The sequence below is a fragment of the Hippocampus guttulatus genome, chromosome 20, assembly GCF_054856545.1.
Source record: "Hippocampus guttulatus isolate MCC_2025c chromosome 20, RoL_Hgut_1.0, whole genome shotgun sequence".
NCBI lineage: Eukaryota > Metazoa > Chordata > Actinopteri > Syngnathiformes > Syngnathidae > Hippocampus > Hippocampus guttulatus.
Genome location: NC_141280.1, coordinates 3,856,768 through 3,880,710, shown reverse-complemented (window position 1 = coordinate 3,880,710; position 23,943 = coordinate 3,856,768). Strand labels below are relative to the sequence as shown.

General features: G+C 43.5%; 2 protein-coding genes across 7 annotated transcripts; both read right to left on the bottom strand.

Annotated features, from left to right (window-relative positions):
* Nucleotides 1–163: 163 nt before the first annotated feature.
* Nucleotides 164–5,046, bottom strand: nek2 (NIMA-related kinase 2). The gene is made up of 10 exons (XM_086100175.1): nt 4,043–5,046; nt 3,105–3,200; nt 2,414–2,631; nt 2,052–2,292; nt 1,894–1,976; nt 1,695–1,821; nt 1,355–1,583; nt 1,104–1,158; nt 767–840; nt 164–556 (listed from the first exon to the last, which is right to left on the bottom strand). Exons 1-10 carry the CDS (start codon nt 4,052–4,054, stop codon nt 378–380), a joined length of 1,314 nt encoding a protein of 437 aa, XP_085956301.1. The 5' UTR covers nt 4,055–5,046; the 3' UTR covers nt 164–377.
* Nucleotides 5,047–5,167: 121 nt separating this feature from the next.
* On the bottom strand, nt 5,168–23,942 carry lpgat1 (lysophosphatidylglycerol acyltransferase 1). Of its 6 annotated transcripts, XR_015097646.1 has the most exons (12): nt 23,833–23,942; nt 23,671–23,710; nt 22,753–22,953; nt 22,559–22,654; nt 21,311–21,563; nt 17,076–17,194; nt 16,350–16,445; nt 14,658–14,937; nt 12,343–12,469; nt 12,144–12,236; nt 7,752–7,858; nt 7,391–7,432 (listed from the first exon to the last, which is right to left on the bottom strand). XR_015097646.1 is itself a non-coding variant. In XM_086100176.1 (11 exons), the coding sequence occupies exons 3-11, from the start codon at nt 22,765–22,767 to the stop codon at nt 7,281–7,283; spliced, it is 1,245 nt and encodes a 414-aa protein (XP_085956302.1). In that variant the 5' UTR covers nt 22,768–22,953; nt 23,671–23,710; nt 23,833–23,942; the 3' UTR covers nt 5,168–7,280. The 6 variants fall into 6 exon arrangements, 5 of the variants coding, with proteins under 5 accessions (XP_085956302.1, XP_085956305.1, XP_085956304.1 ...); XM_086100176.1 differs by lacking the exon at nt 12,144–12,236 and having other exon boundaries at nt 5,168–7,432; XM_086100179.1 differs by lacking the exon at nt 12,144–12,236 and having other exon boundaries at nt 5,168–7,432; nt 21,311–21,559; nt 22,559–22,953.
* Between the last annotated feature and the right edge of the window lies 1 nt (nt 23,943).

Sequence of the window (23,943 nt, the reverse complement as noted above, 5' to 3'; positions counted from 1 at the left end):
AATTTCATATTGTTTAAACAATCTTGAGACGTGACCTTGAGTGGCATAAAAGGCACCCAAAACAATTATTTAAGGGAGAAGTGGAAAATTGACTTGTAATGAAAACATGCCCCTTTGGTCAAAGACAATCATATTTACGGCAATTATAACCGACATGTAGTGCTTAGATTACATTAAAGCCCCTTGTTTGGCCACATGTTGCATTTTGAATCAATTTTTGAGACCTCTATAACCATAACAGCTCTCTTCATTACAATACAGCATAATCTAGATCACACAAGCACCCCACCTCATAAATAACAGACTCATGACAAAAGCTTAATTTACACTCAGTAGATATCACACCGCTACCATTTACACTTTATCACGTACGACCGTTAGACGCGGAAGCCGAGGATTTGACAGGCTTTCTCGACATCAGTCAGGATTTGAGCATGTCTGCTGACGAAGTCATCTCGTGGTGTCATTGTGACCGAGTGATCCAGCTGACGGTTTTCCTTGTCGGGGCCTGCGAACTGGACCCTCTTTGACCCCGGGGAGGAGTGCTTCCACACACCTAAGGTAACAAGAGTATTTTTTTTAATACATTCTGATTAAGAAGTTAGACCATTATTTTTCTTGGGAGATGTTTTTAAATTTTGGTAAACATCTTTATTGAAATTATTGTGTACTGCTTATCTAGCAAAAATAATAATAATAAAAATGGGTATGTAACTATACAGAGTTGGGCCGTGTGTGTCCAGATGTCTTCATTGGATGTGCATACCTATGCTTTTATCAAAAAGGGGGTTCTGCTCTCTCTGGTGCTCCGCGTGGAAATTCTTCAGTAAACTCTCCGCTCTGAAACAAAACATGAATGGGCAGATCATAAATCAAACCATCTATTCACTTTCCTATAGCGCCTGTTCTCGTTGGGCTCGCGGGTGAGCTGGACCTTATTGTAGCGGACTTTGGATGAGAAGCTGGACACTGCACTAGTTAATTAAGAGTCTTCAATGCATCTTTTTTGTTTTTAAATGTGTGAGGAAGCCAGAGAAAAGCCATGCAAGCATGGGAGAGGCATGCATTGATTAATGCCAGTCTTCTTTTCTTCAGTGAAGTACCTTAATAGTTTCTCAGCCGCAAGGCGCTCACGGACACACATCTCACGTTCCCGTCCTGAAATCAAAGGCAAATTAACAACTCGACATTTGTCCAAATATGAGATGACATAATTATCAATTATCTGGCATACTGCATTCACATTGACTTAGTTCAGTAGACAAAAGGTGAAAGTTTTTGACTGTCATCAAAAATTGTGAAGGATACAAAAATAACTTCCTGCTTCCAAGTACGAGAGGAAAACCAAACTCACGTTCCAGCATCTCCTCTCGTTCTTGGAGCGCCTTTTCCCGCTCTTTTAGAGCTTGCTCTCGGAGCCTGAGCTCTGTGACAGAAGGTGTTACTTCTGTGGGCTTTTGAGAAGCACCCTCAGAGTCTGCCGGCCGCCTGCGAAGCTGCTGCACCATCCTCTGCTCTTCGCTGACTGCTTCAGCCAGAAGGCTACTCTGGAGGATGGATTCCACAGATGGCCTCAGATAATCCTGATGACAACAACAACAGAGAACACCATAAATTAAACAGGGGGAAAAAGGGCTTCTACTTAAGACTTAGTAAACCGCTTCATGACACAGTACTTTCATGATATTTCTTACCTTCAAATTGAGCATTTTCTTGAGCAGAGTGTTTATTTCTTCTGAATATCGATACGGGATTCTGTTGAACTTGCCCTCTCGGATCTTGACGGCCAACTGCTTTTGGTTGTAGGCAGTGAAGGGTGGCCTGCAAAGACAAAGATTTGCGCTCTACAGTAAACAAAGCAACCCGTGCGGGAATGTGCTCATGCAAACTTACGATAGGGCACACAGTTCGTACAGCAAACAACCCAGTGACCAGATATCTGACTTTTCATTGTATGACATCTGGTTCATTTGCTCCTGAAAGACAAACGTTGCATCAATCAGAGCCTTTCAAAATTGCCACTACAGTACTCACAATTTATGAGAACCCACAGGAGACATATAGTAAGGCGTTCCGACAAATGTCTTGGCGAAGCTTGTTTCGTGGTTGAGGATCCGGGCCAGGCCAAAGTCGCCCAGCTTCACATTCTGCTTGACGTCCAGGAAGATGTTGGCTGGTTTCAAGTCCCGGTGAAGGACGGTGGGCCTGCCGTCACTCCGCTTGTGGCACTCCTTCAGTGCCAACACGAGCTGTGCTGTAACGCGCAGGATGAACTTTTCGTCTAAATAACGTCTGAGGAAAGACCCCCCCCCCCCCAAAAAGTTACAGAAATAACAGTAACTACCTTAGAATATTCTCTCATTTGTGTCTAATACGATTTATACAAACATGTTAGTGAGGGTCACAAGGTCACCTTTCCCTAATGCATCGCGCAATGAGGCTTGCCAGGTCGCCACCCTCGCAGTACTCCATGACAATGTACAGCATGGTGTTACTGCGGTCAATAATACGGTCATAGTATCTGACTATGTTGGGATGCTTCAGCTCCCTCAGCAGGTTCACCTCAGACACCAACATCTGCTTCTCGCTCTCGGCCATTGTGCCATAATCTAGCTCCTTCCACACCAGAACCTTGAGTTAAAACAAGTAAAGAAGAGAAGTGAGAGAGGGGAGCAATACGGGCATAATACATGCATCAAAGTTTCAAAGAAAGATCAAAAAGCAACACAGAATGTAATGAGGAAAAACTTCAAGAACAGCATGTAGGAAGAGAGATGGTTGAGATGAAAGGCGACAAAAAAAAAAATCTTTATTCAGACCTGGTTCATACATATCTGAATAAGATATTTATGTCCGACAAATGTTTTCAACAAATATTTCCTGCAATTATGACACTTCAAATTTTGGTTTCAATGTAGTTGTCGTTGCTTACTATTGTGTGCGCCTATGCTATAAAACCCACGTGACAACAACAAATACACTTCACGTTATCTCTGACGGTGTTAGGTGGCGTGACCCGGAAATCATATCAGTAGGAGTACAGGTACATATGTACCATCAATATTTTAAGCGTTAAAACACAGAAAAAGACAATGGTTACTCACCTTTCCGTCAGATTTCCGTCTTATTTTCTGACATCTTCCGTAAGAACCGGATCCAATGGTGTGCAGCACCTCGTAGTCACCAATGCGGGACGGCATCTTGTTTTGATCAACACAAGGAAACTATGCAAACGAGTTGTTAAAATGGCACATTACATTAAGGTATCTGCGAGATGCGCCGTTGATGCGTTTGTTGAACAGATGTCAGAAGTTCACCAAGCATTAGCGAGTATGCATGCGTCTGTTGGCGAACCAGAAAACGACTTTCCCGTTTTAAATGAGTGTAACAAACGTATCTCGATTGTGATTGGTTCGAAACTGTCTGGGCGTGGTGAGGTTGCCAAGGATATGGATTTTCGCAAAACCCGCGAGAGTAGAGCGGTAAAACGCATCAGCTCTCCACTAGAGAGCGCCAAATATTCACACAAACTCACAAAATATGTGAAAAAGTAATTGCTCCCTCAACCTAATATTTGGTTATGCTAACCTTGGCAGCAGCAACTAAAATCAAGGGTTTGTGATGATTGGTGATGACTTTCACATTGCTGTGGACGAAATTGAACTCAGCTTTCCAAAAACTGTCATTAGTCACAATTACGGTGTGATTAACAAGGGGGGCAATTACTTTTTCATGTAGGGACAGGTAGTTTTTGATTTTATATTGTGCCTAATAAATTAAATTATTCCTTAGAAACTGCATTTTCTATTTCCTTGGGTAGTCACTGTGTGATATTAAAATTGGGTGTCATGAACAGAATCCTTTGTATGTGATAAATATGCAAAGAAAAAAGAAATCAGGAAGGGGGCATATACTATTTCACAGCACTGTATAATTGCCATTTTGCTTCTTTCATCGAGTACATTTTCATGGCGTGTGAACAACGTTCTTGTTCTATACGAAAAGCTGTAAAACAGTCAGTTCCCTTTGCAGGTTCACTTACACTTGCTGACATGATTCATTTATTTGCTCTCCTGGAGAGTCGCGACAGCCCAAAACTGCAGCTCACACTGCAGGGAGGGAGAGCATCCGGGGCCGAATCTGTCAGTCTGGCTCTGCAAAGGTCACTCCAGCAGAGAGCTGAATGGCTGTGGGATGTCATAGTATCGTTGTAGCTGTGGTGAGTACAGGCTGCTGGGTCAAGAGGAAAACAGGCAGCTTAAAAAACAACAGACACATCTCACTGATGGAGGACATGAGTCTCGAGGGAATTCATCCAGCTTTTCCTCAGCATGTGGTAGACAATAACCGCGAGGGCTTGAGAATTGTGTTAATGTGTAGTTCAAACGTTATGAAATGAGGTTGTGTGTAATTTTATGAGTATGTGCTGTCATGCGGCATAATTCTGCCTCCCATACCTACCTGCACAAGTACCACAAGAATGACACGGAAACGATACCGCAGCAAAAACCTAAGCCATTAGTATGTGCAGTGCGTTGCTGCTTGTAGATGTTTATGAGCATTCGGAACATTTAAAAGTGACTGACACATGGGACCCAAAACAACCAAAAGGCTTTCAAAAGACATCCTGCCATCCTATTCTCTTGAGACGAGAGGGTGGGGAGGCACCGATCTTCCTCATTGAATAATTTTGACAGAGCCGACAGATAGATGGATACATCATTAGCCCTCTGAGGGGTAAAGGGATGTTTTATTCCTTGCTGCCACAGGGAATGCTATCATTGTCGGAAGACCCACCAAACCGTGATATTGAGTACCCCCGAGGCCCATACCTGCGAAATGGCTCATTGCAAAGTGACACTGCAGAACACAGACAGGGCACTTTTCTCTGGTGATGAGTTTGTTGGTAACATGATTTTTTGGGTGGGCGGCGGGGGGGATTGCTCAATACCACCTGATTTGACCTTTACATTGCATTGGCTGCTTTAGGCGTGATGCTTCCGGGCAGAGTCGACCCACCGTGATATAAAATCCAGAGAGAAGAGTGCAGTTGAATTTGCATATCAAAAAGGGTTAGGGTTCCTACAGCAAAAAGACTAATCTATCAAACGTCATCAAATCCCCTTTACCTGGTTGAAAGAGCATAAACGACGAGCAGAAAAAGGAGTTTACGATCTTTGATATTTTATTCCAACACAAGTTCCTGTGTTGTAAAATGGCTGTGTTACTAGGAATTTAAAGGAGAAGTACAAAATGGGAAATTACAGACAATTCTAGTATCATTTGTTTTAATCCCTATTGTGTTTACTTCCTAAAACCACATCGCGGAAAACATCACTTTCCCTCTCTTCACTGGAAACACGGTTGAAAAATATTTTCAGGGCCAGTGAATGACAGATTTTGAAATGCTTTACCAGTTAAGTTAAGTAGCACTTTCTTTTTTTCACACACTTTCTGCCAACACTGACAAAGAACGAGGGCCAACAATAACTAAAATTTATTTTTTATGCCAGCAATAAATGCTGTACATCTGTAATACTCTAAACTAAAGCAAAAAAAATGAAAAATAAAAACAAAAAATACCCCCCCCCCCCAAAAAAAAAACAACAACCTAAAAGAACATTTTGGACATGGCATGGCCCGTGCCTCTGTTGGCCCAATTTCAGCTCGACCCGTTTGGAACTAGTTGTCCAAACAAATCTTTTCATCCATAGGAAAACGGGACCAATGGGGAATGTAGTCTTGGCAGGGTTTCCCAAAAATTGTGTCGGTGTCTATTTTATTTGGGCTACAGATTGTCACTTAAAAATTCAATATGCTCACCATTTCTTTCTTGGCAACGGGTGCCTCTTGTAATAGATTCATGTGTGTTGTGATCTTTATCATTGATTTTATGTGGGTAATTCGCAATATAGGATTTATTTGAAGTCCATTTTGGTTTCCAAAAAGAACAAAATTCAAGGCTAGAGCTGACAACGTTTTGGGAAACTCTGTCCTAAGGTGTCGGCAAAAGCTAAAAACAAAAAGAGGGTTTACATTGGACCAAACAGGTTTGGAATGGCCGGGCTTGGGTAGCGTTGCAGATAACTTCCTGCTTGGGAAAAGGAAATAAATGTTGTACCAATGAGAAGTAAACACAAAATTATGTTTAAAAAATAAAACAAAAATAAAATCTGAATTATTCACAGACGGGGGACAAACAATGCTTTTCGAGGTTTGTTATGTACAGAGGATTTTGTGTCTTTAAAATGAAATATTTTATGAATTGTCTCCACCTTCTGATGTCACACAGTAACACTTGAAGCACATTAATCAAGGGGGAACAATTAAAAAAATAATAAAATAAGATGGGACGGGGGGCACCCACACTTTATCACTTCTTCCTACTGTATTGATGCCTACACTTTTTAAAGCCAAAGTGAATGTTGTTTTTGGGGGGGGGGGGGGATGCTGTGGAAAGCATTCAGCACAATTACGTTCCCTTGTGTTTATGGAAGACACCGAGCGTATGGCTTAAATAATTGTGAAACTATGCCGTTTGCTGAACAAGTGGAAAGGGAAAAAACAAAACAAAACAAAAGAAACAGTCTAGCCTTCTCAGCCCATCTTGTTGAGATGATGCGCTGGCAGACACGCATAAACACACACGAGTTGCTTTTCGAGTGATCCGTATGTTTCCACTCTAGCTTGACAGCGTTGAACTTGGAAGCGGGTTCGCCAGTGTAAACAGTCCAGATGACAACACAAAGATAAATGTACTGGCTGTCGTGGAGATGCGCAGACTAAAAAGGGAACCCCACCCCCACCCCCACACATATATAGGCAGCTACCATTCAGGAATATATCCTGGGACAGGGAGCAGTTTGGATCTTTAGTGCAATGTGGGCCAAGGGGGAGAGGAGCAGAGCGTCCACACGGCTGCTTCGAGACGCCCACCGGGCGTCGGAAAGAGGGCAGGCTAAAGGGCGGACTTGATGCTTCTACGCTCACAGTATTCAGAGACGCACACGTCCATACACACTCCATGAAACGACAGCGGTCCTTTGTCCTGAGCCTCTTGAATGCATGGGCCTATGTGTAAACATCAACATGAGAGCCGTGATGTGAAAGATCATGTGTCGTGTCAGGGCTGCAATTCTGTTCGTCTACACGTATACATTTTTTTTTCACCACCCCGCCCTGTCTCGAGTTTCGCCAGGTTAATTGCTAATGTACAGTCATCCATCGCATGACAGCGGCGGTTCCAGAGGCGCTTCTTGCTGCTCGCCTCGTCGGCGTACTCAAAACATACCGCAGTAGAGGTGCCGCAAGAGGCTGTACCACATGAAGCCGGAGACGAACGCGAAGGACTGGATGGCGCAGAGCCACATGGGGTCCAGGGTCATTTGCCGAGAAATCGCTTCCTTCTGTCCCTCGGGGGGCGGGAACGCTCCTGTGGAAAAGGAAGCAAGGAATGGGAGACGTGATGCGCTCCCTAGTGGGAATTGTGGCTGATGATTTTTCTTTGGCTATTTTCCCTACTCGTCTAAACACGGTATTCAGATTCATATTTTGTTAGCGGAAAATGAATTAAGTACAAAAATCCATCTGTTTCTATCCATTCTCTAAAAATGTTGTTCCCCAACAAGAACCCCGGGGTTGCAGTTTTTCTCATTTCAACAAGTTAATATGTATGCGAGGGTTATTCACCTGGTGTGTGGTTGCAGACTATATTTTATCGCGCTTGTTCAATAGGTCAAAAGCAAACAAACCTGTGTCATAGAAGTGGGCCAGTAAGTCCTCTTTCTCCACAAACCTCTGATACAGCCAGTCCGTCAGAGCCTGTTCCTCTACAGGAACCTCTTTAATTGGGTACATCCTGAAAGGAGACACACACACAAAAACAAAAAAAAGAGTTGTGTGAACAGATCTGGCATAGATCTCGCGTGTCAGCAACAGCCAGAAGTTCATTTGAAACAACAGTCTCTAAGAAGCTGTCTGTATGTAGCTTGCCGTTGTTTAGGAAAGTCACTTGCGGAGTGTCAGGCAGACAGAAGTGGACTGTTTTGCGATGCGACCACCCCATAAACCCCGAAAGGCTAGCCACACGGGGGGCCTCAGTGGGCTGCGCTCACACAACCCCTTAGCTCACCTTCAAATAGAGGTTACGTCTCCTCCCTCGGAGGAGCATTTCCTCTGCACTCAGCTTTACTTTAATATCCCTGACCATTTAACGTCCACCGTCAAAGGACATCTGTGCAGAGGATCTGGAGGAGGAAGGCAATGGACCATAAAGTATTGATCCCCTTTAATATGTATTGACTGGTTAAACTATTTATACTGCGGGAGCAAACAAAAAAAAAGAGGGGTTTTTGATCCCTGCTGATATAAAATGGTAAAAAACAAAACTATTGTCTCACAATGGAGACATTCCCAATTTACAGCAGCAACACTATTAGACATGAGGACAACTGTGGAGACCTCAATTTTTCGTGTGAACCGGGTGATACGCTTGTGTTCAACCACATGATTACAGGGCGAATCAAACGTTTTTGCTCTTCCATATCTGTTGCCTTCCATTTTCACCCATTTTGCTTCTTTGCATTTCTTATTCTCAAGATGTTGCTTCCGTTCCCAATTGGCCTCAGGGCTAATTAAATGTGGACCGTGTCAGGCAAAAGCTGGCCACTTTTACAGGAAAGAGGCAATCATTATTTAGGGACTCTGTTCAGTCTTTGGTCTGTCTCGTGGGGAAACTGAGAAGAAAAAAAGTGTCCTGTGACATTTCATTGAGGGTCCAATGTCATAAAAGCTGAACATTGAGATTAGTAATTGGGTGGTGGGGACCAAAATGTTGCGTGTCCTACTGTCCCTTCTTACATTTTACTAGTTCACATAAGGACCCCCTATGTGTGCCTGTAAAGCAGCCATTAAGGTCTTTCTTTTAAGTTTGAATGTTAAACCGGCCCTGCCATCACTGGGACAAAGTTGAGGGACAGTAGTCGGAGTGTGCTTGATCATTGCTCCATTCACTTTTCAATTTGCTTCCTCTCCGCCTTAAGGCTGTCGATAATCCAGGAAATGTTTTAGTCAGAAACAATGCACATGGCAGATGTAAAAGGGCTTAGCTGGAGGGAACAGCTGAGTGAGTTACGAACATGTTGATATTCAAGACCCTTCCGTCAATACGTAAGGACGCATTGACGTTGCACGAGCTGAAAGACGACACGGTACACAGTTGTTCCTTCACTGTGAGTGTGTGTCTGTGGCGCAAGAGCATTTTGTCACTGTGACCAGATGTATCTGACCAAATGTGCGGTGATGAAGTTAATGACTGTCTAGGCTGCGTACCTCTTATCAGTGCAGAGGTCACCAGTAAAGAACTATAAGATCATTGTCACAGGTGGTCATGAACTTTATGCTAAGTTGATAGTTGAGTTATCAATCCATGTTGCTTGTTGGAAGGTAAAAGGTAAAAGTTCATGGTTACTACATGGTTACATACAGGAGCACCTGAACACAAATTATTTCTAAATCTGAGTTAATCTTACGCTGTAGTAACTTCACACGAGAGAATATTAATGCTCAGCTCACAGTCTCCTTATATTGCCAACATACTTGATTTATTAGTAAATGTATTTTTTTTTATGATTGACTGACTACCGATTTGAATGAATAATATATGTACTTTTCCGGACACATTTGAACGTCGACTTCTAATGATTGTGTTACTGTATTGGGCTTTGAACCCATGACCATGTTGATGCTCAGAAGAGATGAGAAAACAGATGCTTCTTGTGCTTGGGAAGAAGAAGAAGAAGGAGGAGGAACCCCCCCCCCCCTCCACCAAGGATCTTATTATAATACTCAGAGAGAGGTGCGACGTATTGATTGTGGAAGCACCAAAGCCAATCCAAGCAGGAAACAGACAGCACAGCTCAATGTTTGTGCAGGAGGAAGAAAAATCTTTTCGAGACAGCTTCAGAAAGCAGCAAGATCAACATTTCAGCGTGCAACCAGGGTCTTGTCCAAAAGAGACAGCCAGGTGAGCAGCTTTAAAGCACCCATGTGATGACCTGGCATACCGAAAAAAAAACAACATCTTCACCACCTACCACTGCCCTTGCTCTGCCTCTGTACACCCACCTAACTCTCTCTCGTGACATCCAGTATGCTTAGGAACTGTGAAACTGAGATTATATGGTGAAAGTGCACGAGACAAAGGCGTGCTGACAACTCATAGCAGTGACGGGAAAAGGGAGGTCGAGGGATAAAAAAAATGTTACACAATGCTCAGCTGCCTGTTTGGAGACGCGGCCCCAGCCATCTGATAGCTGACCAAAAAAACAAAACAAAAAAAAACTGTCGCACAGAAACAGGCCGCAGCAGGTGTATTCAAGACCATTGACTCACCACCACAAGCAAGATTGACTGATTGCGCTACACAACATTAATTATGATCCATTGATACTTCTACAGTATACCAATAATCCCGCCATGTCACAAGGGAAACTGATAGCGAGCATTCTTTTCGATCAGACAAAAGGCACCTGGAGAAAGTGGAAGAGTGTTGATGAAATCATGCGATAAAAATGGAGGGATGGCAAGGAAGAACAATGTTCCACCCACTTTTGACATGAGTGTAAGTTTAGGATAGAAACACAAACCATTGTAATCCTGTTCTAGAGGTGTTAAAACCCACATGCTTCGATGCATAAAAATAAGGAGCCCCCACAGCAAGTGGGTTGATTTACTTGGCAGGGCAACCACACCGAACGGACAGCGACTGAGGTCTTTCACGTTGCTTTTTCTGATGACGCCAACTTCCAGCTCAAGTCTAAAATGTTCAGAGATTTTGTGTAACCGTGGAAATATGAAACAGGGTTCTCATCAGAGTATAATATTCCCCTTTTTGGTTTCAGTGTTTTTCTTGCCATTCAAGAGCACTTTGCGTTGAAGAGGAGCACAGGTGTACCTTAACAAAAGACTTGGATTGAAATTGCGGAGATGACGAAAGCTGATCCTTTTCCTGCACTGAAAAATATACAATCAAAAACCAAATTATTTACCGTTTGAACTATTCAGCCAGTGGTCAGACCTAAGTCAATCTTGTGCCAAATACTTATTTGGCACAAGTTATTTATGTTGTTTCCAATGTGGCTGAAACTGTCAACCGAGCACATCTGAACACTGCTGCTGGGTGGAAATGCGGCATTCTAAAGTGCATCATGCTACTCACTCCCCCAGCGTTCAGTTGATCACCAGGTACATTAATCCTCTTGTCTCTGCACCTGTACCAGCAAGGGTCTAAATAGTTTATGATCATTGATGTGGATGCAACTGCGTGTGGATGCGCGCGCGCAAGTTTAACAGCGGTGCCGCTAGCTTGGTGGGTTGCCTGTCTGCAGTGGCCCTGACCATGCAATGGAAGGTGACCGGTTCAGTGTCCGGTTAGTCTCACAGCCAGAGATAGGAATTGTGGAACCTCTGACCCCTTTATTACAATTTAAAATATAAATCTTTTACTTTATCCAATAATACTCTGCACACTGAAGTGTTCACAGCATCCTGAGGGTCATCATGACTGGTACCAGATGCCGCTTGACCCTAAACGCATCGCCTGTCATCTACCGCGCGGATACCCTGCACAGTAAAAAGACATTTATCTTGAATGGGGTCTTGCGATGAAGCTGATCCAGATACACCGTTATCATATACTGAGGTGAATGGATAACTGTAGGAGACCTTGAGGACAGTGACAGGACATTTACTCTGCCAAGAGCAGTCATATTATTAACAGGAACACCAAATGTCTTTACTCTGGTGGTCGCTAGCCAACCGCAGAAGGCGTGAAGTAACGATATAGCCCCATTTGTATCTTTTCTAACACCAAAGGAGCACCTAAAATGTGTTTCTTTACCGCAAAGGTATAAACTACCTTTGTAGAAAAACATCCCAAAGCTTGAAAAGGTGTAAAAACACCCGAGGCAAAAGCTAGAGAGCAAACGCGACAGCTGACTTGAAATTCAATGCATCCACTCAACTCTTTTCCTCACAAACACAAAGGAAGAAAAAAAAAGGTCATCAGGGTGACAGGACAGAGAACAGCGGTGCTTTAAGTCATCGAACAACTTCTTTAGCTCTGATGCATTCTGCTGACTCACTAAGTATGAAAGGAAGTTGGTGGGGACTTCCTTCTGTAATCTTGAGCCATCAGTGGGTGGACTCTTAAGTGCTCCCTCGATAGAAGTAAACACCTTAGGAAAGTGACATTATCGGTAATATCAGTCTCAATTTCCATGTACTAAATTCAAGTGCACCGGTCTGTGCAAATTTGATCATCGGATTTTGTATAACCCATACCTGTAGTGGACATGTGTGACGGTTGCCGACCTGTATCCAAAAATCCATGTCTGGATGTCCATGGGCCGGGCTTTGGGATAAGCTATGGTCACGTCTATCACCCACTGCAGGCCTTTGCGCTTTTTACCTGGATTACAGCAGAGGGGGGAAAAAAAAAAAAAACACCATAATGATGATGATGATGATTATAACAAGCCTAACAGGACCCAACGTCTAATACTTTAAATCGAATCTTTTCAATAACAACAGGCAGTTATTCACTGATTAGCACACCTACCTTTTTGGGAAATCTGGAGGAATTTGACACATGATTTGCTTTCGCAGGCCACACAAAAAAGATCTGGCCCCCGGACTTTGAGTATGACACCTGTGCCTTAGACTCAGCACGGGCCCCGCAGTACAGGGACTGGGGTGAGCAGTGGCTCATTTTTATGAGACTTACTTTAACCGTCCTCTCAAAACAAGGTCATTTTAGCAAGCATTAAAACAGTGTTACACTTTTTAAATGTCTTTCGATGAATTCAGTGAGAATCGCCTTTTATTAGTAGACTATGAAATGACATCTAATTTAATACACAGTACTAATGGACTGTATACAGACCTGCGACCACTGAGCCCGTTTGTCTAAGATTTAGCAAGGCGAGCCAAAAACCAAGGCACATGTTGCCGGCTCATTGATACAAAAGATTAACTGACTTGACGGGCGTCCTTGGTATTGATGGGAACCACCACAGACATCACAGAGTAGGTAATTGGATCCCAAGTTTCATCCTAGTGCGTGAACAGGCAGCCACAGCCTCGTGTGCGGCGGGCCAAAGTACGAGGCTCGGAGCCAATGCGTCGTTAGGACTAACAAACTCCACTGTAATAAATGGCAAAGGTGTGTCCTTCAGCAAACACTGTGAGGGAGACAAACGCATTGGAAGGTACCTTGGTCGGAATTAAGCCATGACTCAACACTGCCCAGAAGCATCCATGCGATTGGTTGAGTCATATGGTTTATCACGAACGAACGCACGCCATGAACGCTGCCAGAGTGCTCGCTATCTTTTCTGCAACACGTACAGTATGTCTTATCGGAGTTTAAACCACGCAGACAATGAATGGCCGTTGCACAGTGGCACCCATATTTACATCAAATCCCGTTTTCTGAAAGTGGCCCGTTTGGCGCGGAGTGAGTCAGCAAAATGCTGGCACCACCGCAGAGCATTCGGGAGGGTCACACACAGAGGACACAGGGACATAGTGCTCTTCGGGTGTATGTTTTTGTTGTTGTTTTTTTCCCCTTGCCCTATGTTTGAATGCCATTAGCTAGATTTAAGTGGAAGGACAACGCCTCCCGCACCAACCTGCTTGCAGCATCCAGAGAAAGCAGCTAAATCCAGAACATGCTCGGACTGCACATGGGGCCAATTAAGCGGTACATCTCCTTTGTTTTGACACTCTCTTCCTAAAGAGGGAAGAACTGCCAGTGGTTTGCATAGCGCCAAGCCTATAGGGCACACAGCCGAGCCACATTTTCAACAATGCTGTCCGCAGCAATCGAGACTAAAACAACGAATCACCCCTCAAATAATTGTGGGATTTTCTTTTGTATTACAGCTGGCTTTGCTTTTGTGTGTTAATATTTTGATTTATTTCAGGAAAAAGGCATCTCACGAGGGTGGCGAGTGTGCTGGATCCTACGCCAGAGACAGGGTACACTTGCAGGGCGCATACAGACAAACGAGCATTCACACTCATGCATTCACACCTACGGGCAATTTAGCGTTCAGTTCACAGGTATTTAACATGCGTGTCTTTCACGGTTGGCATCAGCAGAAAGCACATGCGCTAACCTGTAGGCCGCTATGCGACCCACTAATCAAGTCACTAAATTCAGTGTACTTACTTTTACACTTGTACAACGGGTAAAGTTGTGAAAATGTTGCTTAAAGCATTGCCGGTGTTGTCATTAAAGTTTTCATAATGTAAACAGCATGTTCTTTGGAATGTCGCCAAACCCAGAACCGCTTCGACTGTAAAGTGAACGTACTAACCACTTCCCCCTTGATGCAGTTTTTTAGTTCCCCCACATGTGGTTAACTCTCGAGGTTACTCCCTTTGCTTCGCTTATTTTTCGGACGCACCTCTGTAAGTGTCACTACTCGACTGTGAAAACACAGGAGTTGCAGAGGACCGAAGTCTTGCAAAATGATGACCAAATACCCCGAAGGGGAAATGCCATCCACAACAAACAAATGCAACCGTTTGCAAAAAGTTGGATCAAACTGAATTCAGGGTGGCGTCAGTATGTACATGCATGACTCGGTTACCTGTCTGATTGGGTGTCCCGCTCTCATTGGCCACACTGCCATTCTCGTGCTGGGCTGACAGAGTTTTCAGGATGACATGGGTGGCGCCGAGGCGAGGCAGCGTCACGTGGGTCAGGTGGGGTAACGAATGCTTTTTGGCAAAGATCTGGCTGGTTTCCCTCCGCTTGCGAAGGAAGCCACCCTCGGGGAACAGCACTATCCACTTCCTGTCACGACTGTGGTAATATTTGTCTAAGTGATCCTTCAAGTAGAGCAGCTGCTTGTCTCGGTGGGCTTTACCCTAAAGGGAATAAAGACAATGCTTGACACCCAACATTTGTTATATTCCTTGCATCTCGAGTTTGATTTCTCTCGTCTGAAAGAGTTGCGGGGTCTGTAAACTTTGTTGCTCCCGAGTTTGGTTTTCATTTGTTTTTTTTAATGGCCTTAAATAAATAAGAGGACAATCCATCAGGTACAACTACAGTTTTGTGAGGGATTGGAACCGAGCCCTGCCTTGAACAGAGAAAAACAGTGATTCACTGAAACTAGAGTTTCATCAAAACAGAATTAAGCATAGACGTGTGAATGCACACTTCTAAGACATACTGTATGTGAGAATGTGAAGGAGCAAACACAAATACGTTAGTGGGAGCACTACTGTATAGCACTTTGACCAGCAGTAATGTCATGCCGCGGATGTGAAAAATGACATTAGCGGTGACAGGAAGAAGATTCGAGGATTGATCTCCAGTCAAGGTCAGTTGGTCAAAAGCCAATTTTAAATGCATCAGCAGCACCCTACGGTTGACACTTAGTGAGTTTTACTGACTGGGATACGATGTCAAAGCCAATGTACAGTATGTGATATTCATGAACACCATGCTAACGTGTTTAAAATAGGATCTCGCTCCGAGTGCAAATGTGCAGCCAGTGCTGCTGTGCACATGGTGGTGAGATATGTCTGCGAGGCCCAATGAACAGCAGAGGCTTGCCTGGCTGTCGCTGGGTGAGGTATTTTGGGGGAGGATGTCAACAATGCACTCTGGAACGCCAGAAGGGATCAAGGAAATGACCCAAGCCCGGTCAGGCATGCCTGTGGCACAAGGTGCTTCAGCTGACTGTCCCCTCGATATCAGTCAATGAATCCTTAAAACAGACACCAGATTCCAGCACTTCTGGGAAGATAGCATACCCAATGTATTCCCGTGTAGGCTGGTCAAAGCAGCCTGCTCTGTTCTAGATGACCCCGCAACAAAGGGTTAGTGTGACCCAGCAGGGCTGAGTGGCCCACGACCCCCCCCAGACAGACTCCACACACTACTGTCCATAGTGGCTGACCTTCACAGAGGACGCCGCGGCCTTCAGTAGCCTAAACGCGTGCAAGCATTCCAGCTGGGACGAGCAGATGGGGAGTGACTGCACTTTTGTGGAGTGTGATAATAAAAATGAACTCAGAGCAGCAGCCGGGAGGTAAAAGGAGTTTGTTAATGGCCTTATGGACCATGGTTTTTAATCCAGATGCCTTCTGAGACTAGGGGTATGTAGGCGGGTGAGAAAAGGTCTCAATTGAGAATTCCATCCGCCCCCCCCCCCAAAAAAAAGAAATGAACAGAAGCTATAGAAGAGCATAGTAATACTTCATGGTGGGATGAGCAAAAAAGAGTGATGATGAACCCAGTTACCATTTCACAAAGCATTCTGAGCTCTTACCTGTCTGATGAAGAAGTCGCCGTGTATAAGGGACACTAGGCCAAAGTTTGTGTATTTGAACACATGGTCCATCAACCACATCATTTTTCGTACAACCTGACAAGAAAGACAAACTTACACATTTGATCTGCCCCTTTCGCACAGTAGCATACCGTCACCGTACTTACCTGTGCGAGAATAGAAATAATCGGCATGGCGCCTGAATGATTAACAGTTCGGAAACTTGTCTTGTATGGTTTGTTGGTTAGTTGTGTCTTGAACTGATGCAAAATGGAGTGCCTTACTTTGCTCGTCATTTGGTTCAATCTAATCTCAACTAGATACCTGTATAAGTCGGCGTTTAAAACTGTTACTTGGCATTTGATTTGCTAGCCAGAAAAACAGTTTTTGCCAACTAACCCATGATGAGAGGCACATCCCCGAGAAAACAATATTGGTAGAAAACCACATTGTGTATTTAGGCTCTGCGGAGACTGTGTAGACAGTTGAGGTCACAGCCGTTCTTACACGCCCTCCTCTCAAGGCTATTTTGTTTTCTGTGTTTGGGCCACATGAGAGAGTGAAATTGAACCTGTTGGAAAGGTGGCTCGTCCCATTGTGTGTGAATGTAGTTACTACTAAAAAAATTGCTTTTCAAATATTCTAGTGAAACTTGAATGTCGTGGTCAAGTCCTACATCGTAATCACATACAGGTTCATGGTAACACACAACATCGTTCTTCTTACCATGCCCTTGTCTTGCAGGCACATCATAAGGGTGCAAACATCTCCCGTGGATTGATGGTTGACAATGACCATTGCTTCATCTTCAGAGATGGGCCGCACGTCGTCACCCCACTCTGTTACTGCAAAGCGCAATGAGAAAGAGAGAGTTCAGCTCGCGTCCCGTATCGGTGACACGTGAATTCTGTTTCAAACATGGCAGGAAAACTGCAACTCTCCTTAATTTAGAACTATCCAGCAGCCCACTGATAACAAACAATCAGTAAGACTTCACCGCACAAATGACACCGTTAAAGCAGAATCCAGCACCGGCACTCTGTTTTGTGATCCAAGCGATACAAATAATTTGGAGGAAAATAGAGCCGCAAGCCAAACGGCAGACTGCAAACACGCACTGAAAAGGCCGTAGCTAAAAACAGAATAATACGCAACCATTATTTACTTGGAACCGTGTTCCCTTGTGACAAAGAGCTTTCACCATGACAATAACCGGCCTGAATTTGCACCTAAAGGGAGTAAATCTGAAGTGGCCTTTGGTCCTTTTTTCCTGATTTACATTGTTGAGCATCTATTCAGAGCATACAGGGCGTTTTACAAGCCAATTGCCAGTGTGCGATTGTTGACAGCGCACACGGGCGCTTAAACAAAAGGGGAAACGTTGCTCACGTCTGACGAGGGTCGGAAACAATAGTTTCTCTCGGAGAAGATGTGGACCCATTTGCAATTTAAAGTACACTTCGGTGGCTCAGCATATTAAACAGAGAACCGTGGAGATCTGCTAAAAGCCCGAGGGTGAAAGGATTCAGCTGAGCTGCAGTCATGTGCAGGGAATCCCCACAGTCATGGGTGGGTCAGCTCAAGTTGTGTGATGCAAATAGTGCAGCAGGCAGGCCTCTGCAAACCGTGTCCTGTCCAAAAATGGAAGGGGAAATTTGGATTTTTTTTCTGTAGGGTCTTATTGTTATACTACTTGAGCTCATGTGTTTTAACATAATTATGATTCTGATAATACCGCACCATCCAGAGCTGAAGCGACAGTGTAAACTGTGTAAGTGTGCCCGTGTGCGCCCTGAAGGCGATGTCAATTCATAAGGAGCGCGCTCTCCTGTTCGCTGATGTCCCCATTGTTGCTGAAGACTAGCATTAACGGAGATGGGTCATCTGTCGGATAGAATACATGAGGGAAATTGTCTTTGAGAGACGACACTTAGCGTAGCAGGGTGACAAGCACGCTCCAGGCGCAGTGTCTCATCCGAGAGCGGCGGTCAGTTACACCCACCCCTGCGCACGTTCTTCCCTCTCTCGAGCCAGAGGAGAATTTGGCCACTGACCCTTCCTAATTAATCTCTTGTCCCCACAGTTGTGACTCGACTGGCAAGCCAGAGAATGAGAGCCACATTTTCAATAATATGCTAATCTGAGGAGCCTCGCTCGAAACAAAACGCCTTCAATGTAAATAGCAGTGCGACTGCTGTATTTTTTTTTTTAAATAAACATGAATCATGGGTGTTGAGTGAGTAAATAAAAAGCTCCTGTGCTGCAATGGATCAAGTCCTTTTATTGTCATAATTCTAACGACGCCTGAGATATTCGACGAGAGACTGAGGTAAATTGGGTGAGATTGTTTCCCTGCCCTGATTAAAGCAGTGCTGTGGTCATATAACTGGGTAATGCCCCCCCCCCCCCCCCCACACACACCTAATTAACACATTTTTATTAAACTACAGAAAACAACTGACTTCAGCCTTTGGATCATTTTCCTTTGCAGGTTATGATGTCAATTTGACCAACGTCTACTACTGATATGGCCAAAAAATTAACTTTCCCTTCTAGAGACACTAAAAAGGTGCACAATATTCATCTTTGAGATCAGTACATGTAGTTCTTTCACAGGAACTGACACACAGTTAATGATAAAACTGTTGTGATGATGGCATTGATAAAGTGTCCCCCCAAAAAACGTTTGTCAAAGTATATAAAATATAAATACATTCCCTCCAATGAAAACCACATCTGCCTCAAACTGTGGCCACCAAAATGATAATACCGTACTGTGCAAATGATTCTCGGCAGTTGATGTTTTCATACAATATTAGCAACCAGGTGCAGCAAACGCTGTATAATGAGGACCACGTCAATCAAGTATGGTCTGTTGAGGCCCACACAGTCCAGGAAAAATAGAGCCGTGCCAAGTAACTGACAACACGTGTGTGGGTGCTGCATGACGAGCACCGGCGTTAACGAATGACGAGCGGCGGAGTTCATCCACGTTCATTTTTCACACGCAAATTTTTGCCAGGCCGAGTGCGAGATCCTCATCGATGGGCCCGTTTATGGTCACCATTTGTGGAAGGACGACAATTGGACCCAGACTGCTTGAAGAGGTGCCTCTTTGTCTGCTTGCAAGAATTGTGAACACCCCAATGATTCCCGCCAGTCCCCGCCATGCTTGTTTTAGGGTAAGAGGTAAGAATGAGACCTCAGACCGTTTGCATGCTTTTATCAAGAACAGGTTTAATGACTTACAACCCACCACGGGGCCGACAAGTCCTTTAAGGTGTCTGGACTTGGCATGCTTTTACCAGCTACAACTTCTCCTACTAGATTGTTTACAGGGTGTGAAGAGCAATGTTTACCTCTCTGGCTGCTCCTTTTGCAAATGTAGCATCAGCACATCATAAACTGCGCTCCACAAGTGATTCTGTTTGCAAGAGACTCAGACGTGTTTTGACTTGACCAAACATTGCAGACAGTATTTGACACTGGTGAATTCATCTCCCATTTGAATGTAATCCCAACTGGCTGCTGCTCAGTTAAACATTTTATTTTGACATGAGTTATTGTTTATTCACAATTGTTAAGTAGAGAAAGGCATTCTTTTGTGACTCAAGAGTGGAACCGTAAAAACGCGTCTTGGGTTACATAATTTGGAAGCTGACAAAAGGTTTATTCCAACTATTTATAAATTAATCAACAACGGCACAGCCAATTTTGCTGTGTAAACTTGTTTTGTGGAAAAAGTCTCAACTCCAGGGCACACGCAGCAATCTTACTGTTGCACATCAAATGTACATCACCTATAGTCAAGAGATAAGACGAGATACTGATAACGTAATGCATGAAGAAGACATTTGTCTATGTTCACTTAAACAGGAGATCTCAAAGGGTAATTTATTTAAAATGTATAACGTTAAAAGATACAACATTAAATGAAATTGTTAGTTTTAAAGTAAAAAAAAAAAACACTGGAATAATTTGATTTACATTTTTTCGTGAGATAATAAATTTGAATTCCAAACAAATTGGGAGGTCCGCTGGCACTCGAGAACAGATTGCATTCAACTTTGGAGGTGTACACTGTACAATATACGGTAGTGAAAACCGCAGTGCACCCTCCAATTATTTACTATATTATATTATATACACATCAGAGACATTTTAAATTTAACATCGCATCTAATTACTACCATAACAAGGTATGGCTCTGGCTCTGTTTCTTAATATTACAAAGTCTTCCTGACCAAGGCATCGCATTCGAAGCATGTTCTATAGGCTGACAAGTTTGCATTATTGATCAGTATACCTTGTTATTTCCCAATGAACACAACTTACAATCAGGAAGCATTTGGCTCACAGCCCTCCTGCAACCAAACACCATCGACTGCATGAACCACTTACAAGACATTTTACCGAGTAGACGTGGGAAATAATACAGACGGACTCTGGTGATTTTTCCCATGTCATATTACAGAGCACTTAATTTCTTTGTTGGTTAGAGTAACAATTAAACAACTTTGTGTGGCTTGATTGTGTCGAATGCCCGAAGTAACACTTTCCTTCTTGAATGTTCATGCAGCATTAGGTAAAGTGCAAAAATCGCAGATGAACAGATGCTACATGAACAGCATGGGGTGGTGCGAAGGCGCTACACTGACATGTCTTCCAACAATAACATTCGCTCCACAGGAGTAATATTTAAAAATTCTCAAGCTAATGTTGAGTTTTTGCCTACGCACGGAACACGTGAAGCAACTTGCAGACACCGAAATTGCGCGAAATAACTCTACAAGCATCAACAACTGATTTGAGCAGAAGTGGCCGGCATGATGAAGATGCTGATGTGTTTAAGATCATTGTTTGTGGTATAATTACCATTACAATATAAGCAATGATCAAAACAGTTGTTTTGACGAAATGTTTCTGCTGCTTTGTGCCAGTGATTGCAGATAGCATCTTACCTGTGTAGCCTGCGATCCAGCCCCACGACGACACCATGGCCAGCAGCCATTTAAACATGACACCCTCGAGGTGCCAGAATGTGGAGCTGTGCCATATTCTCAGCGGCTGCAGCACGAGCAGGTAAAGGCAGTAGGACGGGATGGCTACACAGTTGTTGATGAACATAAACACAAAACGGAGCACAGCCTTCAGCAGAGTCCAGCCCAGTTTGCCGGCCCCGTCCAACAGCTGGGCCATCGTGATCCACACTGTCTGGAAGAAAGAAAAGAACACCGTGAGACACCTGTGTGTGTGTGGGTGTGTCAATCACTGTACAAGAGTTGCTTCATTGATGAACACCAACAGCGATAACAGCAAAGAAACGTTCTGATTTAATTATTCTGACTTTGACTGAAAAGTCGACTTTTTTTTATATTTACGAGTTTCTTGCAGCATGTTCATATTTTGTATAATTTTGCAGCCATTTTAAGTTTTACCCCATTTTAAGTTTAAGTTGGTTGATTTTCAGAATACTACTATTGATCCTGTGTGTTTTAATTCACATCTTTGTTCCAAAAAGTTTACTTCTAGTCTGTTCAAATAAAGTTGAACCTGTGAATTCAAAGTGGGCTCACTTTCGAGTTTTTATTGGATTCTGCAAACAAGCCATATTCTTGTATCACACCTCTTCTATAATCATTTTCCTCTTTTCAGTTTATTTTGTTTTTGAAAATATGTCTTGAAATATAACGTGAACTTAACACGTTCTAACGTGAAAAATATTGTGATACCTTCCACTTATGTGATACTTTTCAGTAATTACGTGCCAGTGAGCCTTTTTTTGAGTGGCAGCAATAGATAAGCTTCCCAAGAAATGCTGATGGTCATAGCGATAACCAAGTCGGAGTGAGGCCATAATAAGGACCTTAAATGAAAATTATTGAAGGTTGTGTGTCTTCGACCAAGCTGCCTTGGCGCCACTGTAATGCCAGAAAAGATTGAACCATGAAAGGACTTCATGACAAGCTAGCTAGCACAGGGTCGGCTGTGCTAGTATGCAAAATTATTCTATTTTTTCCCCAAAACCCACACATTTAAATGCGTAAATACAAAACATAAAACCGCTTGTAATCTATTAAAAAAGCGCAAGTACATACTAGAATGGACATTAAATGAAAAACCCCAATGGGCTCTACTGTATTTGCACCTCCAGGCTATAGTCAGACTCTTTTTTTTTTTGACTTGACGTCTGGTAGGTCGTTACTTACCGAAGTAATGTCACAGAAGCATCCAAAAAGCATTAATGATGTTGAAAAAAGCGAATGTGTTGAAAGCAGGCGAACGCCGTCATGTGCAGGAAAACCCTAAACCAATAAGTTAGCACATTTTCCAGCACATATGGTCCGTGTTTTGGTCAAAATTGGGGACATCGCTCAATTGGTCTGGTGAAGTCGCAACAAACCGCAATCACACCCATCGAGGCGACGTTCTACAGGGCTGCTTGAGTGAGTCCCGGCGGGCACCGTTAGCCAGCTAGCTCGCTAGCAAGGAGCTCCACTCGAGCGCGCTCCGCTCCATCGCAGTCAGACACCGGGGTGATAATTCCACCTATGCATCATCACCATCATGGTCGTCTGGTTTAAGATCTCTCTCGAGGTTCTGTCTTCCGTGAAAAAGACAAGCCCCGATTTAGGCGTCGGGGCAGCCACGACAAGTGTTGAATGGTAAAGACATAAAGCAGTCAAATGGGTTCAACGGCGATATTGCTCTTGTAGGCTGGCTGGACCCTTTATCTATCTATCCGCTTTAAATCGAGATTCACACGGTTTGAGTTGCCCAGCGCCGATGGAGCTGAAGGCGGAGGTGAGTCGTATGCCTTCACAACAAATACATTTTGCCTAACCAACTGTTCTAGATACACTTTAAAATACATAATTTTTTAAGAACCTGAAAGTTTGAGAATGTTATAAATTGACTCATTTGTTATACAGTACACCGCGCCGACTCTGGTCGTTAGTTACAAAAAGGTATCCTTTATTCTGAAATCTCATAGCGGAAGTCACGCATTTTACTCCTCTCGCGCTCACCTGGTAGTAGTCTCCTCTTCGCCGAAGTGCGCACGCTCTCTTGTCAAATAATAGTTTTATTATCTTATTAGCAAATCGATCGTCGCTACATCCTGCTATAGTCGCATTACTTCGCCAGAGAGAGGGCGTGAGTTTAATGTTGAAAGGCAAGTACAAGCTTCCATTTTCATCATGAATAAAAAATCTAATTTACATCGATATAGAATAACGATATTTACTACATTGCTAAAATGTAGTCAATCAATGCAAGAGCAATGTTTTGTTTGGAATTACAGTTTGAGTACAGTACTTACCTCTAACGAATGATCATGATTAGTCTGCCCCCCGATGGTGCTTTTCGTGAAAAACAAGAACGCAATCCAAGGGCATCCATTACTAAAGTGTCCTAGAGATTACTTTATTTAATATTAATGGGTTAAGAAAGGGTCATGGATTTCCAAGCAATTTTGCATTACCTGTTGACTGGCTTTTATGCAGAAAATCTTCACCTGGACTGCATCCTGTCTGGAGAGAGTACTGTGTGGAATTCAGTTATCGTGTCCTTGAGGGGAAAAAAAAATCCAAAA

Bases quoted from the DNA above. Each gene is read 5' to 3' on its own strand.
- lpgat1 (XM_086100176.1), bottom strand. The intron at 17,195-21,310 runs GTAAGATGCTAT...TGCGCTTTGCAG, and splicing joins CTGGATCGCAGGCTACACAG to TAACAGAGTGGGGTGACGAC. The intron at 14,938-16,349 runs GTAAGAGCTCAG...TATTCCCTTTAG, and splicing joins GCGACTTCTTCATCAGACAG to GGTAAAGCCCACCGAGACAA.
- nek2 (XM_086100175.1), bottom strand. The intron at 1,977-2,051 runs GTGGGTTCTCAT...TTTGTCTTTCAG, and splicing joins CGCCTTACTATATGTCTCCT to GAGCAAATGAACCAGATGTC. The intron at 557-766 runs GTATGCACATCC...TTGTTACCTTAG, and splicing joins CCTTTTTGATAAAAGCATAG to GTGTGTGGAAGCACTCCTCC.